The sequence below is a fragment of the Lutzomyia longipalpis genome, chromosome 1 (assembly GCF_024334085.1).
Source record: "Lutzomyia longipalpis isolate SR_M1_2022 chromosome 1, ASM2433408v1".
Classification (NCBI taxonomy): Eukaryota; Metazoa; Arthropoda; class Insecta; order Diptera; family Psychodidae; genus Lutzomyia; species Lutzomyia longipalpis.
Genome location: NC_074707.1, coordinates 20,101,044 through 20,125,178, shown reverse-complemented (window position 1 = coordinate 20,125,178; position 24,135 = coordinate 20,101,044). Strand labels below are relative to the sequence as shown.

General features: G+C 37.3%; 1 protein-coding gene across 3 annotated transcripts; it reads left to right on the top strand.

The window, feature by feature from the left end:
* The first annotated feature begins 1,651 nt into the window (after positions 1 to 1,651).
* On the top strand, positions 1,652 to 24,132 carry LOC129796312 (protein crumbs). 3 transcript variants are annotated; one of them, XM_055838150.1, is made up of 12 exons: positions 1,652 to 1,919; positions 7,997 to 8,131; positions 9,892 to 10,107; positions 12,342 to 13,340; positions 13,422 to 13,553; positions 15,164 to 15,421; positions 15,549 to 16,393; positions 17,228 to 20,003; positions 20,071 to 20,195; positions 20,928 to 21,175; positions 21,244 to 21,412; positions 21,559 to 24,132. In XM_055838150.1, exons 1-12 carry the CDS (start codon positions 1,871 to 1,873, stop codon positions 21,634 to 21,636), a joined length of 6,030 nt encoding a protein of 2,009 aa, XP_055694125.1. In that variant the 5' UTR covers positions 1,652 to 1,870; the 3' UTR covers positions 21,637 to 24,132. The 3 variants fall into 3 exon arrangements, with proteins under 3 accessions (XP_055694125.1, XP_055694108.1, XP_055694116.1); XM_055838133.1 differs by having other exon boundaries at positions 1,653 to 1,919; positions 21,812 to 24,132; XM_055838141.1 differs by lacking the exon at positions 13,422 to 13,553 and having other exon boundaries at positions 1,653 to 1,919; positions 21,812 to 24,132.
* Positions 24,133 to 24,135: the final 3 nt, after the last annotated feature.

Below are 24,135 nucleotides of genomic sequence, written 5' to 3'. Positions count from 1 at the left end.
CGAACGACGCATCGTGTGTATTCATTACTCATATGCGATATGTAAGGCATTCGTCATGTTTGACTTACCGATCGGGTGGGCGGTTATGATTACATATTTGAAAAAAAGTGGTGACGCTAAAAATAATTCTGGTGAAAAAAATGTGTTTTAATACGGAAAAACAATGAAAATAAAATTGAAAAGTGGTGAAGGTTCTTCCCAGAGCCGAAAGGGATATTTTTCGAGATGGGGACAAGTAGAAGAGGTTCAAAGGAGGTGGAAAATGCTGTGAATTAGAAGACATTTCGGTTAGATAAAGATAAGAAGTTTTCTTACAATAAAGCGAGAGAATGGAATTCCTTTGGAGAGATTCGAACCTTGGAAAGCAGATAAGGCTCTAAAGACTTGTAGGGATGTAAAAATCAGGAAGATAAGAAATGGATACTTGTGGAAACTACGCAGAAACAAGCAGAAGAGATTGTGACGGAAATTAACAATATCAAGGTCAAAATGACAAAACATGAGAGCTGAACAGGATGAAAGCGTTTGTCAGGGATGAAGATATGAAGTACTGGGATCTGGATGAGATGAAGAGGGAGTTGGCATCACAGAAGGTGGTTGAAATTGTTAATTTTAATATAAAGAAAAAGAGTGCAAAAGATAGAATCAATACAGAAAAGCAGAAGAGAATAAAACTGTGTTGGTCAAATCTAACGTATTTGTGATTACCTTTGAGCTGTGAGATCGACCGGAACTCGTTGGATACAGGATTATTAAAACGATGGACTACATCCCAAGGCCAACAAGATGTTTCTCATGCCATAAATTTGGCCATATTCATGAGAGAAGCGTAGGACAGGCTACATGTGTAAGATGTGCAGGAAAAGCTCATGGCATGACCCTAACCCATGCAAAACAGGGATTAAATGTGTAAATTGTGGTTAACCACACTTTGCAAATTGGAAATCATGTCCAGTGTTCAAGAAGGAGTAATTGATACAATTTATCTGGGTGAAGGAGAAGATATCATACCATATGGAAAGAAGATGGTGATGGAAGGATTCAGTCCTGGACATAACAAATGTACGAAGCAAGGAAAATACAGTCAGGTATTGGTTAACGTCGCATGGGATATACTCTTTCCACCCTTTAAAAATAATAAGTGGAAAGAGTATATCCCATGCGACGTTAACCAATACCTGACTGTACCAAAATTGGATGTATGAAGTTCCGGAGGCCGAGAGGGTTTAAGCACGACTCTTGGTCAAACCTCCCCGGGGTAGAGGGCCAATTACAAAGTAATATCGCAAATTGAATTTGTTGAGAAAAATTGTATAAAATGTGTAAATCAATGAAATTAAACAATTATTATTATTATATTAAGTATTAGAAGTGCAACTGTGGATGTACAGAATCTGTTGTAAAGAGCAACGTGTGATACCAACAGGAGTTCAAGAGAGACAAGAGGAGGATATGCAAATGGACAATGCATTATTCGTTAATTGCGATAAGTGTATAAAACAGAAAGACAATGAGCCTTAAAATAGCACAAAAAGTGGACTTAAAAGTTCGTTAACTAGTAAAAATTCATAATACTAAAGTGGCGGGCTGTGTGAATGTCAAAATGACGTCCAGCCCTGACAAAAGAAGAAGAAGAAGAGCCACATAGAACATCTCATACACGCAAGTAGTTCAGTCGCGAACATAAGACGTAGCAGTGCGGACGTGTGCTGGGTTTGCGGTTGGAATTCACTTGTGATCTCACCTTTCTTGTGCCTCTTTTTGTGTGTGACTGTGGAGTGAAACTGGTGGAATTTGGTGTGAGAAAAAAAGTGCAAGAAGTTGGATCGCCAATGAAACATTCCTGGAGGGATTAGGGTGCCTTTTCGAGATGCATTTATTGGGGAGTAGCACCACAATTGGGGCGCTCGCAATTTTCGGTGAGTCTCTCTTGTTGCGCCTCCTCCATTCCACCTTTTGTGGGTTTCCGTGTGATAGTGTGTATAATTTGTGGAATTCTTTCGGCGGGAGTGACTCACTCAGCGTGCTTGCTTCACCTCTACCTTAGCAGCCGTTGGGCAGAAAGAGACACCATCTGCCTGCCTCCGAATACCTGTCTATCTGTATTGGTTTGGTGGTGCCTTTTGGGCACAACAAGAGTCGTCGCCAGGTGTCCGGGGGCAAGAAGGGTGGCCCAGAATAAAAAGAGAAGAAATACAAAAATTCAGAAGTAGAAAATGCGAGCAGGTAGCCTGGGCCAGGTGAAAAGAAGAAGAGATCGCATCACAACAAAGCAGCAAAAGAGAGTAGTGATCTGTGTGTTGATTCAGATGCCCCGGACAATTGGATCTCTCATTGCTTTATAAGCAGCCAGACATTTCTTCAATTCTATCCCACAATTGCTGGACAAACAATTGCATCAGCGCACACCTGTGAGGTAGCGCGCGGGGGACCATGGAGGAGGACGGGAAATCCAGTGAACCAGCACTCGCACACAGTCTCATGTTGTGGTCAAACAATAGATCTCTCTTTTTGTCGTCCACACACACGGCATCCTCTTCCCGTCCGTCGCCTGTGCCCCCTCCTATATTGAGAGAACAACGCTGTCCAGATAAGCGCGCGAGAATTGCTTTAAATTCCTCCCAGGCACTCTCCCATGTGACGCCCCTAAGCACTCTCGAGAGAATTCCTCCTCACGATCATCAACAACTTTCTCCAAGAATTTTTTTTTTGAAGATTTCTAATAGGATTATCAGTCAGCCCTTTGATCGAGCCCCTGGTCGTTGAATTCCAGAAGTCTCTTTTTTCTGGATTGTTTGTTCATTCCTGGATTATTATTTCTCAATCAGAGAGTTTTAATGATGGGATGAAAAAAAGAATTGAGAAGAGGCGTTTATGGAGAGATGAAGAAATCTTCTGATGAGATGATAAATTTTAATAGAGTTTTACTGGAAAAAATTCTTCAGGGATCGTCTTGTTGGATTTTTTGTAAAGATTTTAAAGAGTTAATTAGATTAGAAAAGAATAGAGAACTTGAAGGAGATCTTCGAGCTGTAAAATAAAAAAGTTTTTCCTCAAGATTTTTAATGAGAAAAAAATCATTTCATCGTGTTCTACTTAAAAGAAATCGTTTGCAATTGAATAAGAACTCTAGGAATTTCATTTTGTGGGTTTTGTGTGGGTTTGTCACTCACTCACAAAGATTTGTCGCTTTATTTTCTTCTCACCTCAACTCCCCTCGAATTGAATTGCAAACCAATAAAAGGCAATTAACACGGCGGATTGCTTACCAGCACGAAAAGCATTTTTTTTGCACAAAAATCTCCGTTGAGTTTATTGAAACTTTCCCGCGGAAATATCATTTTACTCAAAACATCTTCTTTTACAAAATGAATCTGATGTTCAATCGTGCGCTTGGGGAATTTCTTCTTCATTTTTTATTTTAAAGAAAATCTTTAAAGGTTGGCAATTAAAATATTTCTGCAGTGAGTTGCTTATAGGAGAGAAAATCAGACCAATTTGTTGATCAATCTAATGGTAAAATCTTTCATATAGGGAAGTTGCTGGCAAATCTAAATGGTTTTTGGTGAAATATTTTCTCCAATTGCTTGTTCTTTGCACAGAGCTATGACTCACCTTTCTTGTGGTTTTCTTTCACTTCTTCAACAAGAGAGTACAAGAGGAGATTGTTGGTGGTGTGGATATGTACATAATTTAGCAGAAACAGTTTGTCCCACATTGCACAAAAAAAAATGAGCAACAAGAAGTCTTGCATAAGTTAATAAATGTTTTGCAAAAGAAGGTTCTATCGGAAGTTTGTTATATATATTTTTTATTTTGCAATTTTCTTGTTTTTTTTTCTTTTCTTTTATTAAATGCTTTAAATGTCACGACATGGATTGGACTTAATGGATGTGTGGTGTGTGAAGGCCTAAAGTAAAACATTTTTTCTCTTCATGGGACATTTTCTTTGAGCAAATGTGCTCAAAGAAGTTGCTTTAGAAGTTGAAACTAGTGGAGGTTGATTATGCAAAACAACAACCTCTCTGTAATGTTTTCATTTTGAGCACAAATTTTAAAATTGTATTTCCCGTTTAATGGCCTTTTTTGTGCCTCAATCTCGCCTTCAAGTCTTTTCTCCAGCAGTGTTGCGAGTCTGGCATTTTATATTATTATGAAGAGGTTGATGTCAATGGCAAATGTACACGCATTTGGCAAAACTCTTCTAATTCTTTTTCTCTTCTCTCTCTCTCTCTCTCTGAGGTGCTTGAGAAGTTCCCAGAAATATAATGATGTCTTCTCAATAGAATTCCCATTGAGATTTTGTCTGTTTTTCATCCCCTTTCACTCAACACAAAAAAAAATCAACTTTCTCATAATTTTTCTCAAGTGGTGTTGAACCCTTCAAGAGAGCCGTTTGGCGCTACGAGGAAAAAGGAATGTCACGGCAATTTTATATCTCTCAGAAAATACAAAAATAATTAATTTTTCCTCTCCATTTACCAACAAGACGTGACTATGACACTTTTTCAACCGAAACAGTAAGAAGTACGAATCAAAAAAAAATTAGACAGGTATTTAATTAAAATTGAAAAAGAAATGGCTTTTACCATTTTTGGTCTACTTGCCACCAAATTTCTTTTACTCTCTGTGAGATTTTTTTCTTCACTTCCATCTTTTTAAATGTTATGATATACATTTATCCAAAAGAAAGTCATTTCTCTTCGTGAAGAAAGATAAATGCTGCTGCATGAAGAAAAAGAAATAACGTCGAAGTTCTACCAAAATATGAGAAAATTACTTTAAATGTTGTCTTATGATGAAGCACTAAAGAGAGAGAATGTTGAAAAGAAAAATTGCCAAAGAAAAACTGTAAACATAATTTTAAAAAGTCTTGAAAATATCTTCCAATTATCTACGAATTGAAGGTAATCTCGCGTGTTTTGTGGATTCTTACATGTAGCTCATGGCTTTATAATTCTTGTGCATTAAAAAAATCACAGATATTGTAAAGAATTTAATCAATTTCTGTTGAAAAACATCTTTGATTAAAGAAAAATCAATTTGATAAAATGAAAACCAATAATTTTTTCCCTTTTTTCATTTTTTTATTGAAAAATAGAAAATCTGATTGATTTTTCTTCAGTCTTTTGTAATATTTAAGATTTAAATTTCTTTCCAGATCATTTGGTCAAAGTTTAAACCATAAAATGCAGAAGACTTGACTTTCACTGCAAAATTCTCAAATTCCACTTTTAAAAGCAAAATGTAATATTAACTCCATCACACAATTCCCCAAAAGAATCACATTTCCCACGTAGAGACAAAGCCTTATTTAATAATGTAATAGTGCAAAGAGAGTCTTTTATAAGAAATGGCAAGAAGACTAAAAGGCTAAATGAGAGTTGAAATTGTTTAGAAAGATGAAAAAAAAATTGCTGAGACATCGTAAAGTTTTGTGCTCAAAGTAAAAGAAATTAAAACACCTTCACTTGAATTTTTTTTCCACCAAACGTTGACTTTATCAAAGTTCATCGCACCTTTGCTGTACTTTTTGCACTTTTGCAAATGATCTCTTTTGTCATGCTACCATCTCTCAATTAAACGTCTCTTATTTCTTTTAATTTACTTTACTTAATAAACATTCTTCAGCAAAGTGTTTAAATGAGAGTTTTTCGTGGCTCATTGCGAGGATTTTTTTTTGAATTTTAAAATCTTTTATTCATGATTAAACACAAGATCAAAAGAGATTTGTGCATGATAAGTACATATAAGAAGGGAAATTAGCAACAATGAAGACATCAACTTTGAGTTGAGAGCTCTTTTCAACGTCTGGCTTCTTTCAAGATGGTTTTGCCCCCGCGTGAAAAGTGCACCGGGAACACCTTCTTAAATTGAACATTGTATGCAATTTTAATGTTGAAATAAAGAAGCGGGAGAAAGAGTGAAATTATTAATCTTCAATTCAACTCATTCATCATCTGAAGAAATTCCTTCGAGGCAATTCCAAAATGATTTATTGGTATTTCCTTCCGTGAACGCGTGACTTGGTGTCGTCGTGATGATGCATTTTGACCGCCCAAGTGGTCAATCAGATGGCTCAGTGACACACCCATGCTATATATCTCTTGTAGTTATTGCTGTTGTCCGAAATAGAAGACAATAGTTCTTGTGCCGGGAAAACAAGAGAGAGAGGGAGAGTGTGTGTGTCGTAATGTTTAATTGAGTGCCAATCACTGTCGTATAAATGTTGACAAAGAGACATGGAGCATGATGGCTTTGGACAATAATGGAGATAAAATAGTAAAGCTTATATTGTCATGTATTCGTTACATATGGTGGAAGGGTTAGATACTGCAATGTCCGGTTAATGTATTCATCAAATATATTAATGTTTGTTTAGGTAATGATTTCTTTTCGTTCCTTTTTGGGATTTATTTTCAACAAGTTCAAGTTATTTTGGAAGTGGGTGATATTGTTTTTTGAAATTCATATGATTTTCCCAAAAATTGTCATCATGATGAAGGGGTTAAACAGAGAGCCGAAATGTCAGTTAAACTTGATGAACGTCAATGGAATAAAATAAAGAGGAAATAACGAAATCGAAACGTCGCTGGAAACGTAAAAAAGTTATAAGTTTTGTTCCTCTGATAAATTAATAAAGATTTTTTAATCTTATAATTTTAAAAAAATAATAAATCGAGAGTATTATTTTATAATTCAATATTCGCTTATTAAACATTTGAATATGCATGCATATAGCTGGGCTTTTCGAAGAAGAAGAGATACGTGGTCAGACTTTGAAGATTTTTTTTTATTATTATTTATTCTATGAACGTCTCCGGAAGACTTTACCTCATTTCTACCTCTTCTTTGTCTCTCCCTGTTTGCTAGCTGGGTTGGCTGGCTGTTTATTGCAATAAAAGCGTATGTATAGAAGAAGATGGAGAAAAAAATGGAGGGATTTTTTTTCAACGCTAAACTCGTGAGAAAATTTACATGTTGGCCTTTGGGAGTGCTATTGAGGAAGGTGTTTGTGTCTTTTTTTCTCCTTCTACATACGATTGAGACATTTTCTGATAAGAATTACCACACTCTGTGTGTGAAGAAGAGCTTTCTTAGCCAACAACTTGACTATTATTTGCACAAACAGAAGGATTTCCTCGATAAACAAAAAAATGTTTTATATTTAATCTTTAGAAAAAAAAAATTTATGAATTCTCTTTGATGTCTTTTACCTGTGTTTTTTTTGTATAAATGCTTAAAGTTAAGAAGAAGGGAAGAATGCTTAAGTGAGAAGAAGTTGAAAAAAAAAATTGAGAATATTTTATTATGCTATTGTTTAGAAATTGGTGAAGCGAAACAGAGTTAAAGATGGTACACGAAGAGAGAGACTTCTTTGAATTGTTTGGTCTTTGGTGTGTATAACTTCCGCAAAAGGCCAGGGCAGGTTGATCACATTTTTTGGGGAAAATTACTTTCAACAGCAGGTGGGTGCTTCATTTCCATTCTTCCGTGCACGCGCTCCTGCGTCAGACGGAGTTGCAGCTTTCTTCGAAATTCTCTTCCTTCCCAATAAATCCACCATGCTGTTGTTAAATGTTTTATTTTTTAATGAAGTAGCAGAAGGAAAGGGTTTCTGTGTGGCATGTGCAACAACAATCCAACAATCTTGTCTGATGATTTCTCCGCCATATTACACGGCATTCCTTATCGATTGCATTGCTGCTAAAATGCAAATTATCTCATATGTGCTATTTTTACGGCCAATTGATTCAAGGTGGATGGGGTTTCACCATTCTCCAAGAAAAAGTGTTTTGTTCCAAAATAGGCATCATCCATAAATTCTGCGGGACATGTGGGGAAATTAATTGTTAGGTAGCCCAAAAAAAATCTATTTTGTGGGTGTTGGGAAATGATTTTTATCGCGCTATGAGAAACTGATGTGTGTGAGTCACATTTGTGCAGGAAGAGTATGGACTAATAGAGGAAAATTTTCTTTTTATTTCTTTTTCAGTGTTGCTACCAACAATCTCCATAGCAGCAGTTGTGGAACCCAAAGAGGCATTCTTCAATGGTTCAGCCTATTTGAGACTCTTCACGCCAATGCCGGTCTGGGGACATTCAGCAATTACCTTTCGAACATGTCGAGGTATATAATCTTTTTATTTTATACTTATCGTACGCTTTTGTACCACCCCCCGGCCCCACACATTTCTATCCAACAAAACATAACAAAGATGTATGCCAACAATTTGTAATTGCATTGTGTGAGCACGCAATTTACCACTCCAATTAGACAATTTTCTCGCAATGACCGCAACTCCTCTTCATTTCGTGATATCTTATATAATGTTAAAGCACCAGATGGATTAACAAAGCGATTATTTTGCGACACAGAAGAAGGGGGGAAAAACGGGAAAGAATTTCAAAGATTTCCCCATGAAAATTTATTATTTCAAAAACACCTCGAAATGTTTTTTTTTTTCGTTTGTAAGAATTTAATTTCATTAATAAATAAATTTAGTAAATAATTTGAAATGTTTATTTCTTACAAAAACCTTATCGCATATCGTATTGATTAATTTGGTAGGTATAAATATTTTGGAACATTGAACCATAACTTCCGTAGCAAGAACGTAAAATAAATAAAGAGAAGAAAAAAAAACAAGATATAGAAGGTTTTGGTTGCGCGAGGTAAATTTAATTAAGGATTTCTCTAGTGGGGGACTTCTTAAAAATCAATTTGAAACACGTGAGTTTTAGAAAATCTTCCTTATTTCGTTTTTTAAATAATTTTTAACATAAAATTATTAATTTGTTCTTTCGAATTTAATTTAAGATTGAATTTTAAAGGAAGGCTTCTTCTTTTAAAGGCCAAAAATCAATATTTCTAACACTGTCTGGCTGAAAGATATTTTACATTTTACAACATACAGTTGAAGAGAACTTAATCAATCAGAGGAGTTTATATGTTTGGGATTTTTTGGAAAGTTATAAAGTGAAAAACTGAATACTTCTCTTAATAATTTCTTTTGACCTTAAAAAGAAGAATCTTATCTCCTAGACCTCCTAGAACATTAAGGACATTTAACAAACTCCTTTGCTATGTCACTGATATTTTTTAAATCTGGATTAATTATTAAGCCTAAAATAAACTTCTTTCAGAAACGCATAAAATTGAAAAGATTACCCACAGATAAAAATCAAGCCAAAAATTTATATTTTTAAACTTTAATTATTATTGTATTAAAAAAATACAATTAAATGCTTTAAAAAGAATCTCAGGAAATTGAATGAAGTCTCTGCACAATTTATAATTAATTTATTCCCTTTTTTCCTATCATTCGCCATAATCTCTGCGAAATTCAAGGTTTTATTTCAAAATATTGACGCAATGTTTGCAATTTCGCAATGTTAGAATTTTCCAAGCAATTTCAAGTTAATCGCAAAACTTTTTTTTTGTCTAAATGTGTCTCACATAATTGTGTACAACACATTAGGTCTTTTTTTTTCCTCCACTAAACTACTTTCAATACAATGGGTTTGGTATTAAAAGTGCGTGACTTGAGATGAAGGAGAAAGAGAAATTTTTTGAAGAATTGTAAATCAAATAGAAGGGCAACAACAAGATGGAAAAAAGATGAAGTGTGCGAATTAAATTGAAAAAGAATTAACAATGAGGATGATCTTTTTCTTGAAGGTTTTTTTTGTAGGTAGGTTTGTACAGCAAATATTGGTTGATCAATGAGAAAAAAAAAAGAGGAGATATTTTTTTCTTTCTCTCTATATCATATCGATAAACTAATATAATTGTTATGATTTGGAATAAATTACACGGTCTAGAAATGAAAAAGTATTTTTGCTTATGGACTCTGTTTTTATTTTATTTTTCTTTCATTTTATTTTCAGGCAGTGAAATCTTTTCACAGCGCTATGCTCTCCACACCCTGAGGCTGGCAGTTCATCCTCATTCCGTCACCGTGAGCCTGGCAACGCCAGAGAAGAACCTCACGGTGAACTTTCCCGTCCTGGCGGGGCTCTTTGACAATCGCTGGCATACCATTGAATTTCTCTACCAGCTAGGCAATCTCAATCTCATTGTTGATCGTCAATCAATGGTCATTGGTGAGTGTCTGTTTTTTACTTGATGTTTCTTTTTTTTCCAGCTGTGCAGATGATAAAATAAAAAAACACCTTTCATGCGAAAAAATTGTCTCCATGCACCATGGCGAAAATTTTTACCTCTTTGTACTTTTTGATTACACCGCGGGAGAACGAAGCAGAATTCTCTTCTCTTTTTTTTTCATGGCACAAAAGATGGAAAATTGTATGCAAGAGTCGCGCAAAACAGTTGCTGTGGGTTTAATTTTCTTGTGCAATTTTAGCATAATAATAATTCATTATAATGCATTGCACAATGTCCGTGGAGAAATACAACAAAAACATGTTTTATTCTTCAGATTTACATTATTTTCTATATTTCCCCCCACTTTTTAGCTGTGATTCTTTCTTAAAAGAAGCACAGCTTCTGTGTACACTCTAAAATGCAAAGTCGTCAGATCGGGCTCAAACTTGGGATAAGCACGAATTAGGGTCCCCACATTCCAAAAAACGTATGCGCCAAAAATCTTTCCGGCCGTCCGTCCGGCCGTCCGTCCGTCCGTCCGGCCGGAATATAACGCAATATTGCAAGAGAACGGTAATAGATAGAAACTTGCGGTCAACGGCAAAGTTCATATATCAGGTGGAAGACATCCGATTATGAAATCAAATCCAACCCCCCACCCCCGCGTCCGCCATTTTGAATAACCTCAAAATTTTGTTTTCGCTATATCTCAGTCACTATTATAGCTAGAGGTCTGAAATTTTGATATGTTGTAGGGGCCATCAAGACCTTTCCAACGATACCTCATTTTCGAAAATCGGCCAAGCCGTTTAGCCAATATGGCCGCCACAATTTTTCATCGAAAATCGGCCATAACTCGAGAACGGCTTGACCGATTTTGATCAACTCGGGCTCAAATGAAAGATATTAATGAGCCCTACAACTGCTCGGAACATTGCAAGTTCAAAAAATGACCGCAAGTGGCGCTAAAATCGAAAACAAAATTTTCGATGAGTTTTCGATGAATATCTCGAGCACCGCTTTATAGAATTGCTTCAAATTTTGATATGTTATAGTTGACTATAGTATCTATCACCATGCCAAAAATGAAGAAAATCTATGTAGCCGTTCCGGAGATATCGCGTTTTAAAGTTTACATGTCATATCTTGAGTTGCATAAGTCCAACGCCCCGCGAAGCGGGGCGTTTTATATACACATATAAAATAAAATAAAATATATATATATAAATGCATAGATATATACATTATATATATACATATAAAAATGCAAAGATAAATATATATAAACTGCAAAGATAAAAATTAAATATAGCATGGATGGAACAGTATAAAGCGAAAGAACGGTAAGTAAAACTTACGGGCTGTGATTCTTTCTTTGTCAGTGAAATGTGAAATTGACGGAAAATTAAGGATGGGCAAATTTTGAGGAAGGCTTTCTCGCGTATCGAATCACAGCCAACGCCCACGATTAAGGCTTCTCACAAATTATCTGCGCGTTGGCTGTGATTCGGTGCGCGAGAAAGCCTTCCTCAAAATTTGCCCATCCTTAATTTTCCGTCAATTTCACATTTCACTGACAAAGAAAGAATCACAGCCCGTAAGTTTTACTTACCGTTCTTTCGCTTTATACTGTTCCATCCATGCTATATTTAATTTTTATCTTTGCAGTTTATATATTTATTATTAAATTCTTTTGTGCATGAATTATTCTAACATAGGGCATCATTTAGTTCTTTTGATAAAGAAATAAATCATTTTTTACTGAAGTATTTTGATTGTCTTCAGAAGAACGATATTATATTGTTATAATTTTTTTTAAAGAAAACTCTAAAAATTATTAAAAGAAATTATAAAAGAAGAAAATTGCGTGATTCTTAAAATTAGAAAAAAACAGAAAGGACCTTAATTTGATATTTATTTGAGCTATAAAACTTTTTTAAAATTTTTGAATTTTAAAAATAATATTCTATTAAAAAAAATCTAGAATTTTTTTTATTGAAATTAGAACTTATATTAAATTTTATTAACGTAAAAAAAAAACCTTTTAATATGAAATGAATAAAAAGTAAATTAAGAAAAGTTCTCAATCTTCAATTTCTTTCGACAAAAAAAATGAAAGAATTTTTTCCTCTTAAATCTTCTTTATTTTTCTAATATTTTTTTTCTTTTTAAAAATTTCCTTTTAAATTAAAAAGAAAATAATTAAAATTAAAGAAAAAAAATTATTTTGCAGCCAATGCAACGTACAACACGGAATTCCTCACTGATAGTGAAGTGAAGAATGAGGCAGCTGTGTTGATCTTGGGCACAAATTACTCCGGCTGCATGCTCCATGGTCCTGGGTTGGTGTTCAACTACACCGCCATGCATCCCGTTGGGGTTCTCTTTACGGGCTGTCCCCTCCCGAGTGGTCCCTGTGGCCCCGATCACGATGACATTGTCCACAATTCCGTTGTGGATCACTGTATTCACGATCCCTGCATGCAGCACGGGGCGTGCATTTCACGTCCGGACAGCTACGAATGCCACTGCACTGCGCGGTACAGTGGGAAGAATTGCGAAGTAGACACAGGACCACCGTGCCTCAATCAGCCATGCTTCAACGGTGGCACCTGTCAGGAGGATGCACGTGGTGATGTGCAGTGCTTCTGCCCATCTGGCTTCACGGGACCACGATGTGAATCGGAATTGAGTGTTCATCCGCTGTGCGAGAACAGTCCGTGCAGGAACAATGGAAGTTGTCGTGTGCTGGGGAAGACGGTGGATTGTGAGTGTTTGGATGGCTTTTCGGGGCCATTCTGTGAATTTGATCGTGATGACTGTGAATCCACACCGTGTCAGAACAATGGGATTTGTAGCGATGAAATTGGGGGTTTTACGTGCAATTGCGACGGGACGGGGTATACGGGGAATGTGTGTCAGGACAATATAAATGAATGCAAGCAGAGGAATCCGTGTCAAAATGGGGGCAATTGTTACGATACACACGGATACTTTATCTGTGAATGCCAGCCTGGCTTTGGGGGCCCCACGTGTGATGTTGTCATCAATGAATGCCAATCACAGCCTTGCCAGCACGGTGGCAATTGCATTCCCGGCAAAGGGACCTTCACGTGCTCCTGCGTGTCCGGCTACACTGGTAGTATGTGTGAGATCTCCCCACCATGCCCACAGTGTCCTAATGATTCCGAATGCATCGGTGGTCAGTGCGTGTGCAAGCAAGGAACAACAGGTAAGAGTAATGAGGGTTCATGGCACACGAAAAAAAAGCTCGCTCGTCATGCAAAAAAAATGCTTTGCTTCTGTTTTATAGGCCCTGTAGGGTACTGCATCCCAAAGCTTGGTCAAAAATCAGCTAAAAGTAATGCATGCACTTGCCTCAATGGGGCCACTTGTATTGGGACTGCTTCGAATATTACGTGTATCTGTGCTGCTGGCTTTACAGGTTCATTATCACATTCTTATATACCTACAATTATTATTAAATTAGCATTCATGCTTCAGTCAGCAGCGTGTTGGAGGAGCTAAAGCTTTGCTGTGAAGAGCTTCTGCGAAAATTCTATGGAGAAATATTAGCTGTGTTTCTTTCAGACACAGCTTTTGTGTACCGAGCAAAATCGAAAGTCGTCAGATCGGGCTCAAACTTGGGATGAGCACGAATTAGGGTCCCCACATTCCAAAAAACGTATGCGCCAAAAAAATTTTTTTCCGGCCGGCCGTCCGTCCGTCCGGCCGTCCGTCCGGCCGTCCGGCCGGATCATAAACTTAAATTGCAAGAGAACGGTGATAGATAGAGACTTGCGGTAAACGGCAAAGTTTAAATATCGACCTGAAGAAATCCGATTATGATGTCAAATCCACCCCCCCACCCCTCCGTCCGCCATTTTGAATAACCTCAAAATTTTGTTTTCACTATATCTCAGCCGCTATTATAGCTAGAGGGCTGAAATTTTGATATGTTGTAGGGGCCATCAAGAGCTTTCCAACGATACCTCATTTTCGAAAATCGGTCAAGCCGTTTAGTCAATATGGCCGCCACAATTTTTCATCGAAAATCGACCATAACTCGAAAACGGCTTGACCGATTTTGATCAACTCGAGGTCAAATGAAAGATCTCAACAAACCCTACAACTCTCTAGAACATCAGAAGTTTCAAAAGTGACCGCTAGGGGGCCAAAAATCGAAAACAAAATTTTCGATTAGTTTTCGATGAATATCTCGAAAACGGCGACATAAATTTTTTTCATTTTTTGATATGTTGTAGCTGACCATATTATCTAGCTTCATGCCGAAAATGAAGAAAATCTATGGATCCGTTCTCGAGATATAGCCTTCCAAAGTTGGCATGTCATATTTCGGGTTCTACAAGTCCGATCTTGATCAACTCAAGCGCAAATGAGAGGTTTCGTGAAACCCTACAAATGTCTAGAACATTGCAACTTCGAGAAATCACCGCAAGAGGCGCTAAAATCGAAAACAAAGTTTTCGAAAATTTCGAACTCGAATTTTTCGAAAATGGCGACATAAATTTTTTTCATTTTTCGATATGTTATAGCTGACTTCAAGACCTTTCAAACAAAAAAAAATTTATGAAAATCTATGGATCCGTTCTCGAGATATGGCTTTCCAAACATTTCTTAGAGTATGACTTTTCAACTTTTCCCGACTTTGCGCGTATTTAAATTAATTCGCGTTTAGGTTTGCTCTCACAAAATTGGTACACTGAAAGAAACACAGCTCCCGTAAGCTTGGTCAGCTTACCAGTACATTTTAGATGATTTGAAGCTTTAATTGAAGCATTTATGCACAGAGATTCTTTGAGTGTTCTTTAGCTTTATTTTTTTCTTTAATTTCCAAAGAAGCTTTAGCGATAAAGATTCTTCAGGAGCTTCTTCAAGCAAAACTGTAGCTGCTTCAATGTCGCTGATTGTATTAGCTTCCCTGCATTGTAAATAAAATTTTAAAAAAATCCGCATGTTGGTGACAAAAAGCTCTCACTCACAAACAAGTAAAGAGAGAAAAGCCTAAAATTTCCCTCGAATTCTTCGCTTTAGGTCCACGATGTGAAACCCCAGTGGCACTACCATTTGCCGATGATTGCTCTTGCCTCAATGGGGGCACCTGCAGCTTCAACACAACCGAATGCATCTGCCCGCCAGGCTTTGAGGGTAATCACTGTGAGAGAGTTGTACCGTGCAATGGGAGCAATTGTCCAGAAATTACGCCCTGCTCTGGACAACCATGCCTCAATGGTGGCACTTGCTTTGTCGCCGGAAATGATTACATCTGCAAATGTTCCAGTGGTTACAATGGTGAGAGAATTTTGTATCTTCTCCCTTGTCTCTCTCTTTCTGCGTAGCTAAAGGAGAAAATTGCTCCGTGACACGCAATAATGCTAAATAAAGTAAATAAATATTGTAAAATAAAAATCAATTCCAGGAACACGATGCGAGAATGATGTGGATGAATGCGAGAAACCCGATGTCTGTGGCCATGGGATCTGTGTCAATCGCGTGGGTTCCTTCAAGTGCTACTGCGAACCGGGCTACACGGGAGCCGTGTGTGATCTCGATGTTGACGAATGCTTGAGTCGTCCGTGCAAAAATGGCGCAACATGCCTCAATCTCATTAATGACTACAAGTGCGTGTGCCAGCCGGGATATTCGGACAAGGATTGCTCATTGAATATTGACGAATGTGCTGAGAATCCCTGCTCTCGTGGGTCAACATGCCTCGATGGGATTGCCAATTTTACGTGCATCTGCATTCCCGGAATGACGGGTCGGTTGTGTGAGATTGATATTGATGATTGTGAATCACAGCCGTGTCAGCATGGGGGGAGGTGTATTGATGAATTGGGTGGGTATCAGTGCGATTGCAAGAACACCGGCTATACAGGGAATCAGTGTCAGTTGAATATTGACGAGTGTGAGACGAATCCATGCCAAAATGGGGCAAAGTGCATCGATGAGATTAATGATTATCACTGTGAGTGCTTTTCCGGGTACACGGGAAAGAATTGCGAAGTGGACATTGATGAGTGTGAGGTGAAACCGTGTCAGTACAACGGAACGTGCTACCAGAGATCCAATCAGCTCCTGTATGAGCTGCCAGAATCCCAGAAATATGCCCTTCCGGCTGCTTTCTCACGGCCATTTGCCTACGAGAATGCCAGTGGCTATGAATGTGTGTGTGTTGATGGTATCATCGGGAGGAATTGTGAGATTAACATCAATGAATGTGAAAGTAATCCCTGCTCCAAGTATGGCACCTGCATTGATGAGGTAAGTCTTGTAATTGATAAGGAAATTGAGAAGTTAAAAAAGCAGATTTTCGGTCGGATACAAGGCCAGTTAATTTTTATTTAAAACCGACATTTCGGACTATATATGTAAGCCCTTCCTCAGGGCCTATAACATTTAAAAAGAATACGTAAGACTTATTGAAAACATTACATGAGATGAAGTTTTTACATTAAATAAATAAATATTATCGATGAAGTTCTAAAAAAAAAGAATTTTTAAAGTTATTGAGATGTTTGTTTAATTCTTTTCAAAAATTAATACCTAATGTAATTTTAGCAACTCCCGGAAAGTGCCATAAGTGCCTGGAAGCTGTGCAGGATGACTCCCAATTGTATTAGAAAGTTTCTAAGGGATCTAAGGAATCTCCTTTTCAATACCCGGCTGATCCTTGATTACATTTATGAGTCAAAATCTGTCCATTTAGGAAGTCCTCTTTACGATTGTGTGAAGCATTTTTATAGACTCAGATTTTGACGCCTAAATGTAATCAAAGATCAACCGGGTGTTGAAAAGTATAGATTCCTAAGATCCCTTAGAAACTTCCTGTTACAATGGGCAGGATGAATACTCAACCTTCAGGCACTTATGGCACTTTCCGGGAACATGTCAAACCGTTCCTGGAAGAAAAGTTTATTCAAAAAGTGTACAAACTTCAAGTTGCTTTTAATTCTTAATAATTCGGCAAAACTTTGAAAATAAAATCATAATTTTTATTAGATGATTCTCCCCACATTCTTAAAATGATAGAGAGGATCTAGGAATAGGTATTTTTTTATTTTAAATTTTAAAATATCAAATAAAACATTCAATCAGGTTGGGACGTATTCATGCGAATGCGATCCAGGATTCGAGGGTAAGCACTGTGAGATCAACATTGATGAGTGCGAAAAGTACAAGCCGTGCATTCATGGAACCTGCATGGATGGTCGGGATAACTATCTGTGTGACTGTGATCCCCTCTGGGGTGGCAAGAACTGCAGCGTGAGCCTCATTGGGTGCGTAAGTCAGCCGTGCTTGAATGATGGTATTTGCATTCCCTACCTGGAGAATGAGACTCTCCACAAATTCAATTGTTCCTGCCGTGCTGGCTTCCAAGGATCCACATGTGAGAAAGTCACAACAATGTCCCTCGTGGCTAGTAGCTTGATCACCGTCAACACCTCCCGCGATGAGGGCTATGAAATCCAATTGCGCTTCCGGACAACACTCCCCAATGGAATCTTGGCCTTTGGCAATGGGAATACGTACAGCTACATCCTGGAATTGGTCAATGGTCGTCTTAATCTCCATTCATCATTGCTGAATAAGTGGGAGGGGGTATTTATTGGCTCAGGGTTGAATGATAGTAAATGGCAGAAGGTTTTTGTGGCCATAAATTCATCCCATTTGGTGTTGTCTGCCAATGAGGAGCAAACAATTTACCCGATAAATTCCTACGAAGGCACCAATGCCAGTCATACGAGTTTCCCAACAACAGATCTCGGTGGAACGATACCCAATCTCAATTCCTACCTTCGGCATCTCACGCATACACCATCGAGCTTTGTGGGATGCATGGAGGATGTCGTGATCAATGGGCAGTGGGTATTCCCCTTTGATACGGACAATAAAACCGTGCGATTGGTGAATGTGGAACAGGGATGCCCACGTACTGAGCAGTGCAAGCCAAATCCATGCAATTCCAATGGGTTGTGCTCAGATCTGTGGCACACATTCTCCTGCACGTGTACACGCCCGCACCTAGGACCAACGTGCAAATTCAACATCACCGCTGCAACCTTTGGGCATGAGAATACAACGAATTCCGCAGCAATTGTCGACGTGGCTGAACGTCCAAGGAGATCTGTCCGGACAATCGTTGATATCTCCATGTTCATCAAGACGCGCCAACCGACAGGGCAGATTTTCTATTTGGGCAGCGATGCCCGGAAGATTCCATCAAATAGAGACATTGGGGATTCCTATGTGTCAGCTAAGCTTCTTGGTGGGGAACTACATGTTCAGATTCAATTCAATGGCACCCCCGAAGCCTACACTGTGGGTGGGAATAAGCTGGACAATGGCTATACGCATCTCATTCAAGTTATCCGGAATTTGACGCTTGTGCAGGTGAAGCTGAATGGTACTGAATACTTCCGGAAAACTCTGTCATCTACGGGAATTTTGGATGCACAAGTTCTCTACCTCGGAGGACCACCACCGTATGCTAATTTCTCCACGGATTTGAATTACTTCAAAGGCATAATTCAGGATGTTCAGGTGTCAAATGGATCGCAGGTGATGATTGTGGAGCTGTATCCACTCAATGAGGCAAATTTGGCACTGCCTCCACCCTTTGGGGATGTTTCCATTGATCGTGCATCAATTCTCAAAGGAGAGGTGTCTGATGATCTCTGCCGGGTGCAACCATGCCATCATGGGGCATCCTGTCGCAATACGTGGAATGATTTTGTCTGCATTTGCCCACGTGGGTACAAGGGGAAGCTGTGTCAGGACATTCAATTCTGTGAGCTGCACAAATGCCCGGGGAATGCTGTGTGCCAGAATCTCGATGATGGCTTTGAGTGTATTACAAATATGACATTCCAGGGCATTGAAGAGAGCCCCCTGGCCTTTGAGTTCCAACCCAGAGAGATGGAGAAGATTGATGATTACCAACAGACGACAATTGAAGTGTCGTACAGGAGTAAGACCGGTGGGACACTGCTGTACGTCCAAGATGGGGATATGTACTTTGAGATTGCCGTGTTCAATGATCAGGTCACAGTACAGTGGCGTCTGTCATCGGCGGAATTGCCAGAGACACGACGTTTCCACAAGGAAATGGCAGATTTTGATTGGAGCACAATCTCCCTGCGTGTTCAGGATGGTAGCCTCGAGGGTGGTTGGAAGGGATGGGATTCAATGCCAGATCCAAATCCACTGATCTTCGCTCCAGTCGATCAGAATGCCTTCCAGCATCTCTTCTCGGGGCAATTCCTCATCTACTTGGGCGGTGTTCCGCCACATGTGGAGAATAGTGTGCCCAAGGGGACGGCAAATAATGGTGCTAAATTCAAGGGATGCTTGGGTGAGGTGCGTGTCGGTGGATTCCTCCTGCCCTACTTCCCGGACATTGAGGTCTATCGTGACAATATGGAGCCACGGCCACACTACACGCTCAATTCGACAAAACCCGAAGAAGGGTGCATCCTGTGCTTCCAGAGTGACTGTCAGAATGGGGGGACATGCTCAAATGCATCAGATCAGTATGCCTGTGAATGTCCACTAGGCTATGCGGGGGATGATTGTTCCGAGAACATTGATGAGTGCCTCGCAGCTGAGTGCACAAATAACTCCACCTGCATCGATGGCATTGCCAATTACACGTGCAAATGCATGCCCGGCTACGAGGGGCGACACTGTGAGCTGGAGATTGATGAATGTCTCTCAAATCCATGCCACAACGGTGGCACATGCACGGATCTCATTGCAGACTTCAGTTGTGCCTGCACGGAGGAGTACGCAGGGCCCCAATGTGATGTCCTGCGCCTCGTGACTTGCGAGAATAATCCCTGTCGCAATGGATCGGCGTGCGTTGATGGATACAGTAAGTTTATCCGGAAGATTTGATGATTAATTTTGAGATGAATTTAATTGAATCTCCTTTCAATTAGATGGAACAACGGGGAATAATTTTACGTGCAACTGCTTGGCAGGATTTGTGGGTCCTCTCTGTGATGTTCCCTTCTGCCATGTTGAACCGTGTCAGAATGGTGGGTTCTGCTTTGCGGAGCCATCGGTAAGGATATTTTTATTTATTTTAATTAGATTAACTTGAAATTTTAACTTTAAGTCGTTTTTTTTAAACTGTTTTTAAACTCAATTTAAAAATAATTTTTCATTTAATTTACGTTTAAAACGTAGAGTTAGGCTCGAGGATTCTGTCTTTATTTTCGCTTTATACTGTTCCATCTTTTAGCTGTGATTCTTTCTTCAATTTTCTATATCCTCAATTTTGAACTAGTAAAGCAAATTTTTAAAGCTCTAAAAACTAATTTTGAGTATTAACCCTTTCACGTTCTTTGGATCATACGTACACCCAAACTTGAAATATTTTATTTTCCCAATTTTTTGTGAGTTTTAATTATTTTTTCACATTTGAAATGCATTAAATTCACGCAAAAAAAGCTAAAGAAGACATTTTGCTTAAAAACTATCTTCTAAGGGGATATTCTAAGGACAAATATCGTGATAAAAAGAACGCGAAGGGTTAAATTAAAATTAAAAAATATTTTTTTTAAATATTATTCAACTTAAAATTTTTGTTTCTGAATTTATTCTTCAAAATTCAATTTTTTTTTTAAATTGAACTTAAGAATGATTTTGCTCTAAATTTTAGAGATTTGTCCCCAAAACTTCAAAATTCTGACCCTAAAATTCAGATGATTTGGACTCTCAAATTTTAATCAACATAAAGCAATTTTTATGACTCTAAAACTTGATTTAATAATTAAAATTCTTTTTTTTTTAGCTGGCGCCAGTGTGTCAGTGCAGTTTGGGCTTCGGTGGGAGATTCTGTGAGACTGAAATTGATGAATGTGCATCACAACCGTGCCAGAATGGTGGCACCTGCATTGATCTCCTCGGGGATTATCGATGCAATTGCACAGGGACGGGATTCGATGGTATTCACTGCGATCATGACATTGATGAATGTGCAACAGGGAGGATAACGTGCGGTGGTAGAGGGATGTGTCTCAATACTCGAGGATCTTTCAAGTGAGAAACATTTCCTTTAAAAAGGAACCCAAAAGGATTTTTTTATTAATCAATTTTTTTCTGTGTAGATGTTCCTGCCAAATGGGACTCTGTGGGCGACAGTGTGACTTCTCAGATCCCTGCCTCGAGGAGGGGGTCTGTCTGAATGGTGGGGTGTGCATTGAAGATTGCGCAGAACAACCTGAGTACATTTGCAATTGCACCGAAGGCTTCACGGGGAGAAATTGCTCAGAAATTGTAAGTTTAAAAAAGTTTTTTGTTGTTGCTTTTTCCCCTTTCATGCACGATCGCTTTTCCTTCGCACTGTTGGCTTTTTTTTCATAAGAAAGGGATGCTCTTTGCCTATCTATTAGGATGTTCTCTCTGTTCTATTTTCATTCTAGGATGCTAATTCCTACACAACTTATGTGTATTTGTACATAAAGCGTGCAGTGAGAAATTCATTCTCATACTTTACATGATAACCAACACATCCTCATTTAGCGCACAACTTTCATTCTTTCAAGAGCAAAAAAAGGAGTTTCTTTGCACCTTTTTGTTTTTTTTTTATAGCTAAACTAATTAATTAGTATTAAGTTTGTGTGGGGCTAAAATGGGATAAAATGATGACGAAATCTCTCTGTCTAATTCGCTCAGGCGACACCAGTTCAGGAAGGCTATGCGCCCACGGATATTGCAATAATAGTTGTTCCGATTATTGTGGGGCTTCTTGCCCTCGGTGGAGCCCTCCTAGCGGCCTTCCTGGTGATGGCGCGCAACAAGAGAGCCACCCGTGGTACGTATAGCCCCTCGGCACAAGAGTACTGCAACCCACGCCTTGAAATGGATAATGTGCTCAAACCACCGCCAGAGGAGAGGCTCATCTAAATTTAAATTTAAATTATTAAAGTGCGTAAAGCCTCCAACATTCCGCCCATTCCGTGTGCAAAAAAAAGACACAATTCCGCGCGTTCTGCTTAGACTAAAAAATGCGGGTCCTCTATTTTTTATACCTTCTATACAATAATTTTCTTAGCAAGAGAAATGTTCTTATTTATTCGACTCGTAAAATAAATACATAATAGACGAAGAAGAAGAAGAGAAAAAAAGTTAGGAAATGCGCGTTGCCTTGAGAGAATTTTAATTGTGATATATAGTTACATATAATAAGGATATAATAAGACGAATAAAAAGGGATTTTATTTTTAAAAGAAAAACGTGGATTAATGCGTGAAGCTTTTGAAATACTACTAAAACATTTCATAAATGTGGGAGATGATTGGGAAAATGGAGTCTTGGAAAGCAGAAGAAGAATTTATGCCAATCTTAATTCAAAAGAAAAAATTAAAGGAATAAAATTAATCCACCTAGAGTTGTTTTTTGCCAAAATTATTAAAGATTTAAAGTATTTCTTTACATCTTTTATCATTCACACCAATTATAATACACGTAGATAAACCTTTTAAGGTTTTTTACGCAACGTGTAATAAATAAGTGTAGAAAAATTTACCCGGCTGGTCTATATTCATTTTACTGGACTATTGCTTCGTTTTTTAATACATTCTGCGGATTTTTTTAGATTCAAAGATTTGAAATTGAGAAAAGGATTTTTTTGGTAAAAGTTTTTCCATTTAAACCAAATACGGTTATATAAAAAATCTAACTTAATGAAAATTTCTACATTTTTTGCCAGCTGGGTTAATGACAAAGTGGCGTAATAATTTGTCTGAATATATAAAAATCATAGCAATTTCCCAATAAATCTTCCACTTAACGAACCAATGCGAGTATTTCAAACAATTAAGCATTAAATTCAGCAAATTCTAAATATTTTCTCTCTATAAATAGTTTGTTTTTAAATTAAATAATAAATTAAATATAAGAATTAGAATTTTAAAATATTAAATTAACATAGAAATTCGGTTAAATGGAGATATTTTACTTAATATTACTACCTAATAAAAAAATATGTGAAGAACAATAAGAATAAAATTAAATTTAAAAAGAATAATAATTAGAATAAATTGGTACTTAATAGAAAAGAAGGAAAATAAATAAAAATATAATAATTCTGTACAAAATTTTAGTACTGATTGATATCTTTACGTCAGTATTTTAATTATTCCAACCTCTGTGTTGGATTCTTTTGCCATCGAATCAGTTTTAATGGTTGATGGTTAAATAAATTTGAAAAAAAAATCCTTGGATTTATTTTTCATTTATTTAAAAAAAATCTATAAATGTATTCTTCCTTCCTTTTGTAGTTGATTTTCTTTGGAGAAATGAAAGAAAAAAGAAAAATTCCAGCTTTGGACGAATAGAAAGTTAAATAAATACTCTAAAAAAAAGTTATCAAACCGTCCTTGATTGAAATTATTGAAAAAAACTCTTAAAAAACATTTATTTGGGAATAAAAATCGTAAGAAAATAAAATAAAATGAACTGTTGCCTTAAAAGTGCCGTCCTTTGCAGAAAAAAAGACGTATCCTTTTGTACTTAAGCGTATAAGGAATATTTTACTTAGTTTTTAAAGGTTTTAAGATAAAATATTAATTTGTAAATATAATAAAAAAGAAATCCAGCACTGCGTAAGAAAAACCAGTAAATAAAATAGAGAAATAAAGAGAAATAATTTTGTACAGTTTTCTGCGAAAGAATCCAATTGAATGAGATGAGAACCAAAGGGAGAAATGGATTAGATTAAATGAGAATTTAAAGGAAAAAAAGGGACAGCAAGTCAATTAATTAATGACTGATATAATATTTAAGGTCACACCATTCTCCTTTCCTCTAAGAAAAACCTTTTTAATCATTCAAAAATAAAACAAATGGATTTTTTTCAACACAAAAAAGTAAATCACGTTCTTTATTAAAATATATTATTATAATTTTAATATACTCTATCTACAATTTTTTTTCTTTCCCTATCTCAGAGATATTTTATATTAACAATAAATTTATTAAATATACATTCCAAATAA

Coding starts and splice junctions, on each gene's coding strand:
- LOC129796312 (XM_055838133.1), top strand. CDS start 1,871: ATGCATTTATTGGGGAGTAGCACCACAATTGGGGCGCTCGCAATTTTC. Junction 13,341..13,421: donor GTGCAAGCAAGGAACAACAG/GTAAGAGTAATG, acceptor TCTGTTTTATAG/GCCCTGTAGGGTACTGCATC. Junction 15,422..15,548: donor ATGTTCCAGTGGTTACAATG/GTGAGAGAATTT, acceptor AATCAATTCCAG/GAACACGATGCGAGAATGAT.